The 18,588-nt window shown below is 36.8% G+C and overlaps 1 protein-coding gene across 1 annotated transcript; it reads right to left on the bottom strand.

The window, feature by feature from the left end:
* Positions 1–1,925: 1,925 nt before the first annotated feature.
* On the bottom strand, positions 1,926–18,285 carry FAM98A (family with sequence similarity 98 member A). Its single transcript, XM_006729082.3, has 8 exons — positions 18,127–18,285; positions 15,048–15,196; positions 12,546–12,680; positions 9,013–9,197; positions 7,914–7,994; positions 7,257–7,373; positions 3,813–3,980; positions 1,926–3,722 (listed from the first exon to the last, which is right to left on the bottom strand). Exons 1-8 carry the CDS (start codon positions 18,177–18,179, stop codon positions 3,057–3,059), a joined length of 1,554 nt encoding a protein of 517 aa, XP_006729145.1. The 5' UTR covers positions 18,180–18,285; the 3' UTR covers positions 1,926–3,056.
* Positions 18,286–18,588: the final 303 nt, after the last annotated feature.

Below are 18,588 nucleotides of genomic sequence, written 5' to 3'. Positions count from 1 at the left end.
GACTAAAAGTACCCGAGGTAAGTGAGTTCAAACACTAACATGCATACCTCTTTCATCAATGGTTTGAATTGTGGGAATACATTAATGTATCCAAATGTGGAAATGGAGCACTGAACAAAAAGAGCATTTCTAATATTATAATTATGTTAGTGAGGAATGAGAGAAACAATAGGGGGAAAAAGACATTTTATATATAACATTAGGTAACCCTGTGATGTATTTTTTAAGTAAACCCAATGGCCCTATTAAAATAAAATGAATCAAATACCATTCAAAGTACTTAAGAGTTAAATGATATGCATACATTCTAAACCTATCTTCAAATGGATATAATATAGGTAAATAATACTTTATATTTAATTTACCTACCAGAAATGTAAGTAGGGCACTACCTAAAATATCTAAGTATAAGAATATAAGTGATTTGGGCAGTGGGAAAAACAGGTTAAGTATACATAGAAATGATTTCAAATGCTTTCCCTTAACAAGAATTTATTTAACTCTTCTATGTTCAGCATAGTTGGACACTAGCTCAGTTTGGATCTAGAGCAAGAAATGAAAATGATAGTGGCATATCTTTGATAATTTTCATAGAGAATGTTGACTTCCTGGTGTACGGAAGAAGCAAAGCACTAATAAAAGGTACGGTCTTTCTCAATCTAAGTAATAGCATTTTAAGATTCCATATATCAAAAATTCCCTCCTAAAAATTTTGTTCTCTTGTTTCTCCAAGAAATTCCCACATTCCCAGTAAGTTCTTACTTACTACAAGTTAAGAATGTGTGTAAAATCAACAGACACGCTCTACACAAAATCTAAGAACTTTATTTTGATATAATAACAAACTAACTGGTGGTCTGAAATCCTATCCGAGAACTTAATTTGTGTCAAAACAGGAGAAACTAAAAGACAATTCTTTTTGGGGTTTATAATGCGGGGAAAAAAATTCTAGTTTGAAGCAGAAAATGAAGATGCAAATTTTAGAGCCATCATGGAGAAATGTATAATTTGCTTGCTTATATGCTCAAATTTGAAAAGCAATCTATTAACCATAAAAATAAATCAATTATATTTGTCAAAAGAATGAAACATATTCATTAGATATACTGTGGAGTCTTTGGTTACAAAACAGATTAAAGCAAATGCTAAGGTAAATGTGAATACATTCTAAGATACGAAACCTTGACAATTTTATCTCTAATAGGAAACTCCTATACATACTAAACATATTTAACAGCATAAAGAGGCTAATACAACTTTCAAGACAAACCTTAAAATCTGTAATGATAAATAAAAGTATTTTAAATTGTCTTCAAGTTTAGAATGGTAAAGCCTAGCCAAAAAAATCTAGTATACAGGTAAAATTAACAAAATAATCAAGGTAGGCTTTCAAAATGGTTTTTAGGTACCAAAAGAATGTGCTTATCTCAATAGCAAATAGATTATTGCTATTCTATGGTAAGACATGAGTTGATTCTTTACTCTAAAAGGCCCAAATTAGTAGGAAAAGGAAATACTATTTCTGTTTTTACAAACATATTTTCATTTCACTTCCTTTGAAGAGAAATGTCCCTCACTCTTAGGAAGAATGGAGAAACAAAATAAAACAAACCAAAAAAGCCCTGAAAGATTAGGGCCATTAATTTAGCTTTGCCTAATACATTGTGTAACAACAGCTACACCCAGTGGCCAGAAGTGAGTAGTGAAGTTTTGTAGCTATAATGTTACAGAAAAAGGTAAATTTGGAAATAGGGTTTTTTTCAATTTATTTATGGTTTTAGGGTAAGGGTTATCTTTCATCACAAATTATGTTTTAAAGAAACACTCAAGAATTTTTGGGGGAACAGATGCCTTAGCTCATAAGCTTGAAACAAGTATCCACATTAATTCAGTTTTTAAAAGTAGCTAAAATAAAACTCAAACCAGAGAGAGAACATAGATACTTTATTGCTCACCTTTCACACAAAGCACACCTCCAGCCATTTTCTTTCACAGCTTGACAATGTTTACGTATACAAAAACCCAGCAAGAAGCTTCATGTTGATTTCAGTAAAGGAGAATGTAAAACATCAACTCAGCCAGGCTTTTGTTTTCTGCAGCAATAATAAAGGGCCTCCTGCACTAAGCAAAAATCTGTCCTCTTACTTGGTAGTGCATTTCTTCCATTACAAAAAAAGTCTCCTGCCCAAAGCAAACTAACTTGTATTTGCTGAGCCAGTGGTATTAACTCGTGCATAAAACAAATTTGTTTGCTGTTTCTTCTAACAGATTTCAAGTAAAAATAAGGTTTAAGGAGGAACTTGTTTTGAATGGATGCAGGTCAGTCTGAATTGCTATACTATATAAATGCCTACATGTACTATAGGTTCACAACTTAGTTTGCTTTTATAATCTTTACGGATTTTGGCCATGTTCAAGGTTTTCAGAGTTGAGCATATGGTACAGTATTCCATCAAAAGGATAAGGCTACTGAATGTGCTATCTGTGGAAGAGCTCATTTAATAGGAACTGACCTAAAAGTCTATCATGAAGCAAATGTGGCATAATCTCTCTGAATAAAAAGCCAATCAGGGCAGAACTGTGCTTGGAAAATAGGCATTAGAATACTTTAAGGAAAACACATACAAATGGACTGTTAATATGAGGAAGATTTCCTAGTTGAAAATCTAAAAAAATCTAGGAGAATCCTCATTTCCAAAACCGCTTTTTGAAAACTACTTATTCAAGTAATTTCTTCCCAAAAAAGTATGCATGTTCTGACTGTGGAATTAGTCTACTGGTCAATTAAAGGCAATTTTAATTACCTTTTAAAAAGTTCTTTATTTAAAGGAGAGATGTACGTGTTTCTCAAACAAACTTTGTCATGTAAGTCCTTTAAAAAAAAAAAAAACACACAAACCCAACAGAATTGAATGAAGACCTACAAATACTTATGCCAAGCAGGAATCTGCCTGCCACCTGTGGTCTCACATTAATTCAAAATTGATGCTGGACTCAGGATTCTGAAACTAAGTTTCTATTACTTGAGCTCTAGCAAAGTGTAAGGTTCTGTAGCCTCAACTAGTATAATGTCTTCCCTGTCCAAATCCAGAATGATTATACTGATAACCTCCATGCTGGAAGTGCTGTTCAAATTGTCCCCCTTGGTGGTAATTCTGGCTCCCCCTTCCTCCCCAACCTCCTCCCTGGCCTCCACGACCACCTCGGCCTCCGCGACCACCTCTCCCTCCACGACCACTGCCTCGATCATTATGGTGCCCACCATCTTGGTATCTATTGTCCTGCTGGTATCCACCACCCTGGTATCCACTTCCGGTATATGTAGATGTTTGGAAGCCGCCATAACCACCGCCTTGATAGCTACCACTGTGGCCACCACCATGATAGCCACCCGGCTGGAAACCCGAATCTCGGTAACTACCATCTTGGTAGCCACCTCCTCCTCCACTCCCTCCATCTGTCCAGCCTCCTTGATGCTTATTTCCTCTTCCTCCCCCTCGGCTACCATGGTCGTAGCCACCACGTCCACCTCTCCCTCCTCCTTGTTCATGACCTCCTCGTCCTCCATATGAGGAATGTTCATAACCACCTCTCCCTCCTCCTCGGCCTCCTGCTTGCTGCTGGGGGCCATCTTGCCTTTTCTGCCATGGTGGCATCTCTGGAGGTGGAGGTTCAATTTCATTGGGTCTACCTCCTCTGTCAGGCACCCTGCCCATCAACACCTATGGGATAAGAAAGATATTTTAAACTACTGTATTTTATTAATAGAAATAAATGTATATTTGAAAGAAAATAAAAGGTACTTCAGTCACCTTATTGATGGCACAGGCAGTCTTTTCTCTTATAGAGCCACTGCTTGTCCTTAAAATCTTTGACAAGTCTTGTCTTGCAGCCAGGAGGTGGGCAACAGAAATAGTACTTTTAGGAGATAAAACTGAGCGTTTCGGCTGATAAACCTTTGCTAATTTTTCTGTCTGACTCTGTCGAAGCAAAGTGTTCAAAGACAAAAGTCAATTTTCAAAATGACATAGAAACACTGACTTTTTTTTTTTTTTTTTTTGAGAGAGAGTAAGAGCTAGAGAGAGAGCGGGCATACACACAGAGGGAGAGAGAGAGAGAAGCAGACTCCCCGCTGAGCAGGGAGCCCGATGCGGGGCTCGATCCCAGGACCCCGGGATTACGACCCAAGCCGAAGGCGGACGCTTAACCGACTAAGCCACCCAGGCGCCCCAGAAACACTGATATTAAATAAGTTAAAGACTTCCAAAATGTCTGATAATAATAGTTACTAGGCTTAAGATGGGAAGAAAAAAGTTAGTTATACTCACCATTGTTCCTACCTAGTCAAGAACTACCCTAAGACACAGCTGTCAGACTTGCTGATACAGCAAGGAATAATGTTGGAAAGGGGACACACAGGGTAGAGGAGCTTCCTTTAGGACTGTGGGAGTAAAAAGGTCCCCCCTGACATTGGTCTCAAACATATTCATTCTATCTATCTAAATATAAGGATGTAAACTCATTTCAATAATTTTGCTTTTGAATTTTCCCATCATGTTTGCTTACAATGAGATAAAAAATGTTAGCTACAGTTAATTTGTTCTAATTAACAGAATACATTTCTTCTGAAGTGATCCCCCCTGTGAAATACTTTCCTCTATTATAAGTAATAAGTAAGAAAGAAAAGTCTACTTTAACTATTTAGTAGAAGTCTAAGTTAATGATTAAGACTGTCAGCTCCTGAGAGACAAACCACTGGGAATCTGGGACACCTTGGCACGTCACTTCAATGTGTGTGAAACACAAGACCGCAAGAGACATAAACAGAAATTTCACACACGAGAAAATAAAGTTCGAACAAATATAAGAAATGTTTTCCAGACAGGAATCAACAAATGCAAATTAACCGGGGTGCCTGGGTGGCTCAGTCGGTTAAGTGGCTGCCTTCAGCTCAGGTCATGATCCCAGAGTCCTGAGATCAAGCCCCGCAGCGGGGAGCCTGATTCTCCCTCTCCCACTCCCCCTGCTTCTGTTCCCTCTCTCACTGTCTCTCTCTCACTGTCTCTCTCTCTCTGTCAAATAAATAAAAAAATCTTTTAAAAAAAGGCAAATTAACCTAAATTGTGAGAAATAACAATCTCCTATCTACTAAATTTTGGAAACAACAGCTATAATACACAGTAAAATAGTACAAAGAAAAAAAATATTTGGTAAGTCTGTCAGTTATATGCAGGTACTCAAATATTGATATTGTAAATGTTTAAATTATATGGGAAAAAAAGGATGTAAAAAGGTATGTTTATTAGAATTGTGCAAACAGACAAAGCAAGGAAAACAATACTAAAAATGAAAATAGCTACTGTGGTGAAGACAATGGAATGATCAGTGACTATTTTATTAGAAAAAAATTACTTGAATAATTAAAAGGATAAAGAGATTGTCATTCCATAGCTTGTCTGGAGGGAAGTTTCCTGAACAGGTCTTGTATTTCTTTCTTATGGTCACTTGTGCCTACAGTAAGTACTCAATGTTTGTTGAATGGAGACAAAAACCTTTGAGAAGGTAGCTTAATGTTTCGAATATAACGGATACAAAATGCAATTTCAAAGTGATATAAGTACATAAATTTCATTATGTGAAACTGGTTCATTTTGTGCAAAGTTATTTCTATAAAGTGATTTAAAACCAAGTTTCAAAATGAGATGATCACTATATAAATTCCACTCGATGAAAACATAGATTTGTGTAATTTGTATAGTCCTTCCTTATCGTCTCCAATATATTTATATAGTTCATAAAATCATTGTATATTACGGTTCAAAAGAATCTTAAAATAACCCCTAGATTAAACATGGCATTTTAAAGATGTCAGAAGTGGGGAGAGAGACGGAAGCTCAGACACAGTGGGTCAGGTACGAGCTGTACAATCCAGTAAAGACAGGGCCAAAACCAGAACCGCGCAGTACTGCCTCAGTCGGGGCATGACTTCGTTGGTAGATAGTTTTCCAGCTAAGAGGTGCAGGCTTCTTGTTTTTGAATGATTGTTTCTATCAAAGATAACTTAGGAAAGGACTGGCATTTCCTACACAACAGCCATAGGAGAGAACAATTTGCTGCTGGTGTTGATACGGACTAGCTGTGAGATCTCAGACAAAGCCTCCCATTTACTGGGTCTCCGTATTTGTTTGTTTGTTTTTTTCCAGTTACAAAATGAGAGGAGTTAAGACTGATCTCCAACACCTCTTTCCAACACTGAAATACTGTAAATAAATACCTACCCCAACAATTTAGCAGCCAAATAGGGCTGTGCCAAGGTTTAAAGATTTTAGGTGAAAATAACATTATTTAGGAAAACTACATAAAAATTTTTTTGGAGTCAACTAAAATTCAAAAAAAAAAAATCTGTTTTCAAACATGAATGTACTATTAAGGGAACATATAATACACAACTGGACCAACCTCCCCATTAAGTTCAAGGATTAGTTCCATTTCAGAGTCGTAAGGATGTGAAGTCACGTGTGTCAATTACTTTCTGCTCACTGATCATATAATAGATATTTAATAAATATCTGTTGAATGACCAAGATCTTTACCCGGATTATCTCATTTAATTTGACGCAAAACTAAAATCTTACCAGATTCTTCAATTCTCTATAAATACTTACTAATGTCTGGTCTTGCTAAATCCAGTATTTCTAATTAGCAAATGAAATTGTTAGCTTAAAGTACAGTAAATGAGTAATTTAAAAATTATTTTAGTGATATTTAGTCTTTTAGTGATTTTCAAATACTCTGTTTCTCCTACGAGTGAGTATTCCCAGTATGGTCTAAAACATATGGTTTTGTTAAAAAAATATTAAAAAGCTGAAAAAAATGTTTTCATTATTGCTGAAAGGCTGAAAGAATTGCTACTCAGCAACTCATGAAAGAAAAATTCCTATATGTGTCTCCTATGCATTTCTCTCTCCACTGTATCTAAACTGTGCTAAGAATGTTTAAGTCTCATGTCTATAAATATTCTGCTCTTTTAAAAAATATTTAATATGGGGCACCTGGGTGGCTCAGTGGGTTAAGCAGATGTCTTTGGCTCAAGTCATGATCTCAGGGTCCTGGGATGGAGCCCCAGGTCATCAGACTCCCTGCTCAGGGGGAGTCTGCTTCACCCTCTCCCTTTGCCCCTCCTCCCAGCTTGTGTGCTATCTCTCAAATAAATAAATAAAATCTTAAAAAAAAATATATATATATTTTATATGTACCTTAGCTCTGTCAGACCAGCCAAAAGACTGGACAGTGACATCCAAACGTTTTATTAGCAGCTTTCTCCGAACTTCATATTCATTGGCTATGGCTTGGTTAATTGCTTCTATCTTTTCCTAAAACAGAAATTTAAAAGACCAGTTAGAATTTAAATGTGCTTGACCCCTGGTTCCAAAACTGCAGAGACTGTGTCTGTTTCATTCATAAATGATTCCCCAGCACTTAGCACAAAGCATATTACTTAATATACTACTAAAAGTTATTTTAAGTTCATGAAATAATAGGCTAAATAATGTCTCGAAACATAATAAAGACTAAGTAGAGAATTCTCATTTAGCTTTCCCATAATTTGCTGTGTGAAGTTTAGCCCAATGACATTTTTGGCTTGAAGGCAACCCATTTGGCCGTTAAAAACATACCGAACTTCAATTTATTTTGACCAGCTATGTGAAATATTTACAAATTACGAGATAAGCGTTTCTAATCTTACACAAGTAAAATTATTCCAAATAAATCTTCAGATTCACAAAAATGGACTCTAAGAATGTCCACCTAGGAAACTACATATTGGAAAACATAACCTAAACAGCACAAACTGTCAACATCATGAGATAAGTGGTTTTTTACCAAGACAACTCAAGATGACTGCTACTCACCCAGTGGGCTGGTCCCATTGGCTTCTTCAATAAAGGCTTTCCCACATGGTTAGGTGGAACTTTTGCTAATGTCTCCTTTAACTGACACAAACACATAAATGAATGAATAAACAAATCTAAAATACAACATATCCTCCTCATCTTCCCAATTCCCATCATATCTTGCCATCAAAAGAAGATTCCTGACAGAGGCAAAGGTGGAGGATGTTTTGAAATGTACAGGACCCACACGATAAAGACACTCACTTGTCCCACTCCTCACGTGCCTATGGAAGCATGATTCCTTCACTGTACCTAGAACAGTGCCTGACAACAGTAGGCACTCAATGTGTACTTGCTGAATGGATGAATGAACACACAGAAAAATATGGACTATGAATACAGTGCTGCTCCCCTGTAGAGTTCAGCCAAATTTGTGCATCATGGTGTCCATCTACCCCACAATGCAAATGTACCAATTCTTGGAGTCCAGCAGATATGCATACAGAGAGTAACTCTGCTATAACAAATACCATTCTCTTATATTCATTAATTTATTAAAATGGCTTACTCCTAGTCAATTATATTTTAAAAAACCTCTTAACTGTTAAATGTGTGGCATAAAAATAATTCTGAATTATTTTCACATACTAGATTATGTTAGCAGTCAACAAACCTAGTTTGCCAATTGAAACATAAGATTCAAAGTGACTGGATTAAAAATCAAAAACATTTACATCTTTTTCTGTCCAGTCAATGAAAGGAGGGTGGTAACATCTAATGATCAAGAACTTAAAAATTAATTGCGTTAAAGTTCAACGATAAAGCTTTAAAAAGGACTTAAGTCTTCATTCTTTTTACATTATACCTAGCTTATTTCAGCTTATAAATCAAAGTGTAAAGTTTCCTTTTTGAAAGAGAAACATGCTGACAAGTTAAAAAAAAAAAGTAAAATACTAACTTCTCTTTAAGGTATCTAGAATTTAAAACCCAAAACTCATTTAGTAACAATTAATAATATGCACATTAGGTTCCCATTAAGAGAAATTAACTTGCTTCATTTCAAACAAATGTAGGACTATGCCTTTAATACACTACAATCTGGTACTAAAGGTCTTACTTTTTTTTCAATCCCGCTGAAGAATTGGAACATAGTTATATTGGCTGGAGGTTTGGACATTCCTAGAGCAATACATATGCCTTTCAACTCTTGAAAGACCTCACTACCGCCTCCTTCTTGAGCTTTTTTTGGAGGAGTATTCACACAGAGCATTCTGGCAGCTTCTAGTTCTGAGATGAGGTATGCTGAAGTAAACAAAATAAGATTTCAAAATGAGATACAGCTACAGTTAATAGTCATAAGTCTGGAGTCACAACTCTATAGACCTAATGATACGTAACTTTTAAAGCTGCAAGAATGGATAAAAACAAGAAAAAAAAACCATTTTTACCTGCAAATGACATAACATATAAACTGGTTCTGTAATTCAGGTATTTAATCAATATATGTTTAAAGGGTAACTTATAAATAAGTGATTCTTCTTTGAAACGAAAGTATCAAGGTAGATCACGTCTCAAAATCTGGATTCTTATATCCTACTATTCAGGAACTCCAGAACAGGGGCTGGCATCTGTTAACAAATTTACAAAAGGTGGAAGGTGGCCAATCTTCGGCAACAGTTAGAACCGGTTATTATTATTATTTTACTTCTCACCACTGACATGCACCAGTGATATAACTCTCTTGCTCTCTTACCTTCCAATACTTAGGCAGTCTGTTCAGAACTGGCATGAAACATTTTCAAGTGGTCAAAACTTACAAAAGGGGGAAGACATGAAACTGCCCAAAGCTCCTTTCTCATGGCTTCCAGTAGCCTAATGCCACCCTCTCTGTTTAAAGAAAACCCTCTTCCATCCAAGTTCTCAGTATTCACTTTCCCTCTACCTTCCTCATTCTCTCCCCCCTCCCCACTCCTGAAAAACAACATCAATAAAACTTTCTGATCTTTTCTTGACAGAGTTCTTTTGTATCAATATCATCCCCTCATGTGTTGATTTCAGCCAGGCATAATGAGGGCTGCAATCTGCTTCAGGTAATTGAAGGTATAAATATTTAATCTTATTCCTTTAACTTTCCCAAGGACATTTAAATTTTTATGAAAGATGATTAATAACCATTGGGAGCTCAGGATTTCGGGTGAGAACCTTCTGACAACATTAGAAAGATAGTTTTGGAAAAAGACATTTTCTGGGCTCTTAAGTCTCATAAAAAGTTTAAAAGAATGATCAGCTTGACTATCTCATTTCCTACACCCAAGGTGTAATGTTAGAACAATAAATACAGCAAGTTTCTGGAAAGGTCATTCTAAATGGCTTTGATGAAATCTTAATGTGTTCCATATAGCAAACTGTAGGAGTTAAAAGATCAAAAAGTAAAATTCCACTGTCATGAAAATAACCACTGTTTTTCTAAATATGGTTTTATTGGAACATTACCACACTCATTTCCATAATCTCTATGGTTGGTACATGCTACAACAGCGGAGGTTAAACAGTTGTGACAAAGACCTTCTGACTCACAAAGCTGAAAATATTTACTGTCCCATCCTTTAAAGAAAAAGTCTGCCAACCCTTGTTCTAGAAAATCATATGATTTAATAAACCGGTTCTCTAAATTTGGGACAACATTAACTCAGGCATCCAAAAATTAGTTCACCAATACAATTACCATCAGAAAACATTATCTGTTACTGATGTGTTCAAAGTACTAGGAAGGGCACTGGAGATATAAAAACAAAACAGATGACCTCTACTGACAATCTAGTTAGGAATAAAGAATATATGCATTCATGATGAATAATTCTTTATCTATTAGGAACTCAGATATCTGAGGTTGTTTTTTTTTTTTTACCTAAGGGAAATAATCTGACAACCAGAGAGGCAATGAACAGTCAAAACTTCTTAACCAGACACAGGAGAGTCTTTTAGCCACTCATTCAAAGACTATTCTATTTTACTAACAATTCTAATGAGATTGGTTATTTCCCCCCTTGGAACACAACATATTAAAAGATTCAAATCAGTAAGGTAAAGGGTGCTGGAGAAATAAGTAAAATTATAGCATCAAGAGGTGACAACTGATACTTGGAAAGATGAGAAATATTTATACAGAGTGAATAGAGAATGAGCACATAAATACTAGCATGACAGAGAGAATAGAAACTGAGGGGAATATTTTAAAGGGGAAACAGCAGAAGCAAAGATAAAGAGGAATGAATAGTGTATGTGTGCATGAATTCCAAGAGCAGCATAACCTTTAGTTGGTTTTAGTCATTTAGTTGAGAAGCAAATAGTTGTATATTACTGAAGAGCTTCTGAGGTGATAGCATATTAAAATGAAGTTTATAAATTGTAACCCTTATCCCAAAATAATATTCAGTGCAGTCTTAAGTAACAGGAAGGAGTCAAAGGCATTTTATAAAGTGGTTTTTGTAAGTAGGAACACTAAAAAGGCCAAACTCTTAGTTCTTTGAAAGAATTATTTATGGTCATTACTAAGCTCTCCATGAAGTTCTTATCTTCCTATGTAAGATAACATATCCTGAGTGCCAAAGATTAGGTTTTGGTAGAATGAGTGAGTACACTGTCACTGAGCCAGTTCTAGAAATCACACAATTTGAAGGATACTGAATGCATGCATAAGAACATGCAGCAGTATCAGTATTTAAAGCAGTATCTGATCTTATGTGCCCACCTCCCATCCCCCACAATCATTCAACAAAGGGGAAATTATGTAAGTGATTCTGGAATAACTCAGTGCCTGGGTATAGTGGTGATGAATACCTTTTTTAAAAAAACGAACCTTCAAAATTGGAGCTCATTTTTCAGAAACCAGTACAGTTGTAAAGATAATTTTAAAAATCCTCTGAACTGTGTCATAATAAGAACTATAATATTCAGTTAACTAAAGCTTAATCTAAATGTGTCTCAGACTGCTACAAAAATTGTGAGTTAAGACTACTGGTTGTGTTTACAGGAGAATTCATTTAAGGCAATAAAATTTGTGAGTCTACTTACTGTTTCTCAGGGTGAAGAAAGGAATGTAGTTAGTATATAAAAAACATGGAAGGAAAGAATTTTTGTAACAATTTCCCAGAATGATCAATAAGCACAGGAACAATTCAAATACTATTCCAGAAAATTTTATACTGTAATTTGATATATTTACAAACAAAACCAAAATCCCCAATTACCCAACCACAAAGAAATATCCACAATATAAAACACTTTAATTTTATTTAAAAATCTTCATTATTCCCACACTACTTTCCTAGTCTATTTTAAAATGTGCTTCCAGTTTAGAACGCTAAGGTTTAATGATCACACACTTGGACACTCGGCGCTAACTTTGGTCATATTAGGTGAAGTGCAATAGTACCAGCAAAGTTAAATGATAAAAGAGTAGTAATTACAAAACAAACGCTGCTACCAGTGCATAGGCCCACCATTAGCTTCTAAGTTGGAAATGTAATAGTTTTCTTTAAGTAGCATTCTGAATTAAATCCGTAATGAAATAGTACAACAGCCAGTTTATTAGTCAAAGAAAACATGAATAAAAAAGTAATAGCTACATTCTAGTAGCCATGAACTTACTGAGCAAAAGGAGGCAGTTCTTCTGAACGAGAAGGCGCTTGGTCACATCACCAGATGTCAGTGATAGATATGGACAGTTCATCTCCCCTAGTAGCCCACTCACCTCAAGCTGGAATTCTTCAGCTTCACTTGGGCCTTTTAAGAATTAAAATAACTTTAATAAAAATGACTGTTTTTCCCTTTAGCATAAAAGTTATATATAAACAGAAAGTTTTAAAATAAAATAAAAAAAAAAGTTTTAATAGGATTTTCCTAGTACAAGTTACTTTGACTTCTAATTCATCCTTTCTCACACCACTGCCAATTTTCTTAATAAGTTTTCATTACGTTAGTCCCTTTTTTGAGAATCTTTAATCGTTTCCTAATTTCTACCCCATCTAATCTAATTATTTGTCTGCCTTTAAAGATTTCTTCATAGCCTCTATGCTTTACCTTCCCTTGCATATTACTATAGTAGTACCTATGACACGTATGTAGTAGTTACATTTTACCTTCAAAAATATTCTATTTGTGCCAGGCCAGCCTCCCCACTGTCCCAAGAACACTGTCATTTCCACTTCTGTGCCTTCATTTAAGTTATTCCCTGTGACTGATAGACCCTCTACTTTCCCTTCATCTATCAAATCCCACCTCTCCATCAAAGCCCACCGGCTCCTTGATAAGACCTTCCCCAAGTCCTGTTGCACTCAATGATTTCCTCCCCCTGTGAACCACAAAGTGAAGCATTTAATTACTGTACTAATCTCCAGTTTCATTTGTGCCTAATATTCCCAGTGAGATAAAATTTGAAGTTAGCAAACATGACTTGTAGTTCTATATTCCCAAACATGTTAAGTACCGAGTTCATCTTGTGAACCAAGGAGAAACAATGCTCCTTCTTCCTTACTTTTCTGATGGTTCTCTATCACACAAGGGCAAACTCTGAGTCACTTGACCTGGGTCCATTTTCTTTCTTCCTTTCTTTTTTTTTTTTTTAAGATTTTATTTATTTATCTGCGCGCGCGAGAGAGAGGGAGAGCTAGAGAGAGCGAGCACGAGCAGGAGGGAGATGGAGAAGCTGACTCCCCGCTGAGCAGGAAGCCTGATGCGGGACTCGATCCCAGGACCCTGAGATCATGACCTGAGCCAAAGGCACTTAACTGACTGAGCCACCCAGGCGCCCTGGGTGCATTTTCTCATCTGTAAAATGGGAAGGCTGTATTATCATTGTTTTGCAAACTGTTCTGTGAACTCAAATTCCACAGAACTCCTTTAGAAACAGCTGGGGAGGATGAGGAGAGAGTTGTGCAAAAAGTACTCCCTCTTAATTTCAACTAAACAGGTATACTGTTAACTGTTTTGTATGTTGGCTTCTATGTTTTCATGTGAACAAAGGGGTTCCAGGTTATAAACAGTTATCACCTACTATAGGTGTTTTCACAAGTTCCTACAATCTCTGAAATGTTAGGTCAAGAGGCAGTGTTAAAGAGTACTGGTTCCCAAACTTGACTGCTGGGGTTGAATTCTGGCTATATCACGTACTAGTTGTGTGACCTCAGGCAGTGCATGTAACCTAGCTGTGCTTCCTTGTTTAATGTATAAAAGAGTAATAAAACCTACCTCAGGTTTTAAATGACTTAACACATGGAAACTGCTTACAACATATTGTTTAATAAATGTAAGTTGCTGCTATCATTGCTGTTACACGACAGTGTCCTTAGTAATTAGAACTGGCTGCAACTAACATGCGCACATTAAATATACTGAACATGCAAGAAAATGAGCTCTTCAATACGCGATTCTGTGTGGGGGGAAAAAAAGGGATTATGTGTATAGTTCTCCATGAGGGGAGGTTAACTAGAGAGCATTTTTCTTTGTCTCCTATTGTAGGTTTACCTATAGTAGGAGGGAACCAGATGGTGGGGTGTTGGGTTCCAAGCTTTTGTCTCTTTTGCAGAGTCAACAAACTAGTGCTAATACAATAACAAAATTGGCAAATATAAAACAGCTCTCAACACCATAAATCTGATGGAGCTGCATCTGGTTGTGATGGATCTAGTGATACATTCCTAACTTCTTAAGTGTCCTCTTTCTCCCCATGCATAACAGAATTATAATGCATTTCCTTTACATGCTATATGTACTTCTGGAATCTAAGAAAAACATCCCAATTTCCAGTTCTAGCCATCGATTTAAGAACTAACAAGCCATGTTTCACAAAGAATGGAAAGTTCATATATGCTATACTTGTCTCCCATTTCTGTATTTGAGTAATAAGGTCTTTTCAACTACCACAATGTTTTAGTAGTTGCACAACTATAATCTGTTTTCTCAACTTCCAAAATCACTTTATCTCTATAAATAATGGAGGAAAGAAAAGTATTTGGGTTTCTTTATAAATCTTTTTTTTTTTTTTTTATTTACAAAGAACTTAACACTTCAAGTTTAGTACTAATAATGTTCAACTGACAATACCCCAATTTTACTTTTATATTTTGTACCAAAAACTGAATGTTTACTTACTGTTAGTTGCTTGCACATTTTCCTCTAATTTACAGAACACTCTTAATTCAGACACCAGCCAAGCACAGAGTTTGGTAAACTCGGGGGAACTGGCTCCAGCAGAGACTGCCTGAGACAGAGCGCCATCTTCCAACAATGGACCCTTGTAACTGGTGAGTAAAAAATTATACTTCAGAAGAATATAAAATCACACCTAATATTTTATACAAACACTATGTATTATTTGTATGAATAAACAATCGTTTCATAAGTTATGATGACCACACTGCAAACTTACAGATGTAAATAAAATTTATAGAAAACTAAATCTAAAATTTAAATTTTAATCTAATACGAGCTATTAGAAAAATAAGTTACATGATAACTGCATTTCCACCCTTCAAAATATATATAAATATTTAAGAGACTCATATATACTACTAAATTATGTCAACCTTTATACATTATACTGAAAGCTCTTGCTGTACAAGGATTTTCTTACTTTAACTGAACTGAATATTTAAACCACATTAACAAGAGATAGCTGATTATACTATAGTTTACGATTTAAGTTACCTTTTCTAGAAATCAATTAGGTTTTTTTTTTTTTTTTTACTTTTTTTGAAAGCAAAAACTTTCCAGCTAATCATTTATTTCCTTTTTCCATATCTGATGACAGTTAAGGCTATTAAGACATACTAGTACCAGAGAAATGTCTGAATTAATTTAAAAGATTAATAATTGCTGGCAAGTTGATGTCTGGGTGAACTGGTGCATCTGAATCCTAATCCTCTGAAAGTGATTCAAGCATAATTTTAAAGTATTATTAAATATGTAAACATTCATAAAAGACAATAGTAATAATGAACCCCAACCTAGAATACAGCTAGAACTAAAGATCCTGTCATTTTCAGGGTAATTTTAAAATATATATTCTCCAGAAGATTATTTTATCTTTTAACTGAAATATTGATAAAAACTTATGGAAGATGAAACATTAAATATACTTAAGATAATTTGATGTTTGGAAGTATAGAGATGTTAGAGAAATGACAATACTTGATTCTTTTAAAATGCACCTATGTTTTTATACACTGAATGGAATGGAAAAAATCTTACACAAAAAGTGAGATTATATATAGTCTGGCATCTAGATTCAAAACCACATATAATTAGGCATTGCAATAAAGAGACTAGGCCTAGAAATCTCTCCTTGTGTTACACATTCATAATTTGTTAGTTTATTCTACAAGTAGTTATTGAATTCCTACTGTGTGCCACATTAAAGATAAAAATCATTTAAAATTTTAGTATTTCTCAGTGAATCCTTTAAACGTACATGTCAATTAATTATGAATTTTAATGATTGAGTGCCACCAAACTAATTGGTTAGGCTTAAAATTCATAGCAAAGTTTTCAGAAAATCTGAAGGTTTACATTACAACTCATCTAGAATATTTACTTGATTTACAATTATTATAGTAAAAATTACTTTTTTTAGTACTCCAGAAAAGAAAAAAAATATAGTTTAAAGGGTAGAAGAACAATAATGGGAAGACATAGCATCCATCACCAATTGCTAGGCAACATCTACCCAAGCAGCACAACCACATTTAAATAAGGCTCCCTTCTCCTCTCATTTTACTACTCCTTCAATGCTAACCCTAAGTGTCATTTCTTCTAGGAAGCTTTTAGGACTTCATTCTTTCCAAGTAAAGGGACCTTCCTCAGTTCTCCTCACAGAATATTCTGACAGTGTGAACTTCTTTTCCACCTCACTTTGACCCATAAATGATCAGCCCAACACTGCCAAGGGGCAAGTGTTCCTCAAGAAAATGTTTACTGAATGAATGGATTTATATGTGAGCAAGCAATTTAGTCTGAGATGTCCACCAAAGAGACCATTTTGCTGAATGTGACTTTTACCTATGCTCTAATCAAAGAAATAAGTCCCCTAAAGTCTGAAATATTCATGAAAATTCAGAGCAAGTTCCAAAAAAAAAGAACAATGGTAATTCACTTTAAGAAAAAAGATTTAAGCACTACCACTTCTTCTCCCAAGAATTTCTATCAGGACAGCAATGACTTAAACGGGCAGACTCTGAGAACCTCACGGTGTCCTTTCCTAAAAAAGGTTCCCCCAAAGGTTTCCATGTCATAGAAAAACCTTCGAGGAAGGTTTTGATAAAGGACTTGTTACTTTATAAATTTAGCTAGCTAAATCTATCTATATATATTTTGGACACCATTTACCTGTAGACAAATATTTAATCACACAATTTGTTTCTGGAACCACATTTAGACCAAAAGGTTCTAAATTCTCAAGTTTTAAAGAGTACACTAATCTCAGTGACCCAGTGAGGTAAGAAGCCCTATTTCCAGCTTCTAGGTACTAAATTATGGTTGGGTAATTGTCAGAAGAGAGGAAATGCACAACAAACACGTAGGGACTTGGTGGCTGAAGATGCCTCTAGGGTAAGGGCTAATGGTGACTCGACGAAGTAGAGTGTCACTGTCAAGGGAAACAGCCAGTGAATGGTTCCCATGAAGGTGGTGACAGGTGAGGCGCATAAGTAAGCGGGCTAGCGGAACGGATGCAGGCATGTGGCTTAGGGAAGCCTGAGTGCATGCAGACATGACTGGGCAAAGGAGATTTTTTGAGAGAAACGGGGTGGGGTAGGAATAGGGGCTCAAGAGAGGAGCAGGAAGTTTGGAGGACAGCTACGAAAAAAAGAGAATCAACTTTGGCAACCTCTTGAGTGAGGGGGTAGGGCAAGAGGATGGGGAGCAAGAAGAGAAGCTTGGGGAGGGGGGTGGCGAGAAGCCAGAGCCCAGACAATGACACGCATGACTGACAAACGCTGCGGGTAACTCGGCTTCAGGGAGCACAGGGAAGGCCTAGGGTCGTCGCTTTAGAAGGGCCCCGACCCGGCAGGGCAGACAGTGGACGTGGCATTGGGGTCCCGGAGCCATAAGGAGGCGACAGTCAGGAGCCACCGGGTGCGGCGTGCAGAGGCAGGTGTCCCCGACTGGGGCGGAGGAGGTGTTCCCGGGGGCCGGCAGTGTGAGGTTTAGGAGACCCGTACCCTGGCAGTCTTACCCTAGATCTTCCAACGACTCCAAGATGTCAGTCTCCATGAGGTCACACTCCATGCTACTGTGGTATTCAAATTTCCGAGTCGTCAGGCTCCCCTCTTCGCCGGCAACGCGTACACTCGCGCATGCGCTGCCCCCCCCCCCGAACTTCCAAATCGACAGCTGGCGCCTCAGCCGCTGCACTGCGCATGTCCCGAGCGTGCGCAAGAAACTCGGTCCCGCCTACCGCCCCACCCCTGCCGGCTAAAGGGTTGCCGGGTGGCACAGTCTTACACATGCGTATTACTGGATAGAGAAGCCGGCGGCCCGAAGAAGGGCAGGAGGACTGGCTGCGTGGCATCTGGGCGTGGGGACCCACATCGAGGGGGAGCGGTCTAACCTCTCTTAATTGGGTGTACGCATGTGCGAATATTGGGGCGAGGCGGGCGCGGGAGGAGCTTGGGGAGGGGGGTTTCTCAAGAGTTGG

Source organism: Leptonychotes weddellii, chromosome 10 (assembly GCF_054177405.1).
Source record: "Leptonychotes weddellii isolate Sample4059 chromosome 10, ASM5417740v2, whole genome shotgun sequence".
Classification (NCBI taxonomy): Eukaryota; Metazoa; Chordata; class Mammalia; order Carnivora; family Phocidae; genus Leptonychotes; species Leptonychotes weddellii.
The sequence above is the reverse complement of the archived record's forward strand: the minus strand, read 5'-3'. Positions and strand labels throughout refer to the sequence as shown.

Excerpts from the sequence above, each read along its gene's own strand:
- FAM98A (XM_006729082.3), bottom strand. The coding sequence starts at position 18,179 with ATGGAGTGTGACCTCATGGAGACTGACATCTTGGAGTCGTTGGAAGAT. Across the intron at positions 15,197-18,126 it reads GAGTCGTTGGAAGATCTAGG|TTACAAGGGTCCATTGTTGG; the intron begins GTAAGACTGCCA and ends TTTACTCACCAG. Across the intron at positions 3,981-7,256 it reads GCTGGTCTGACAGAGCTAAG|AGTCAGACAGAAAAATTAGC; the intron begins GTACATATAAAA and ends TTGCTTCGACAG.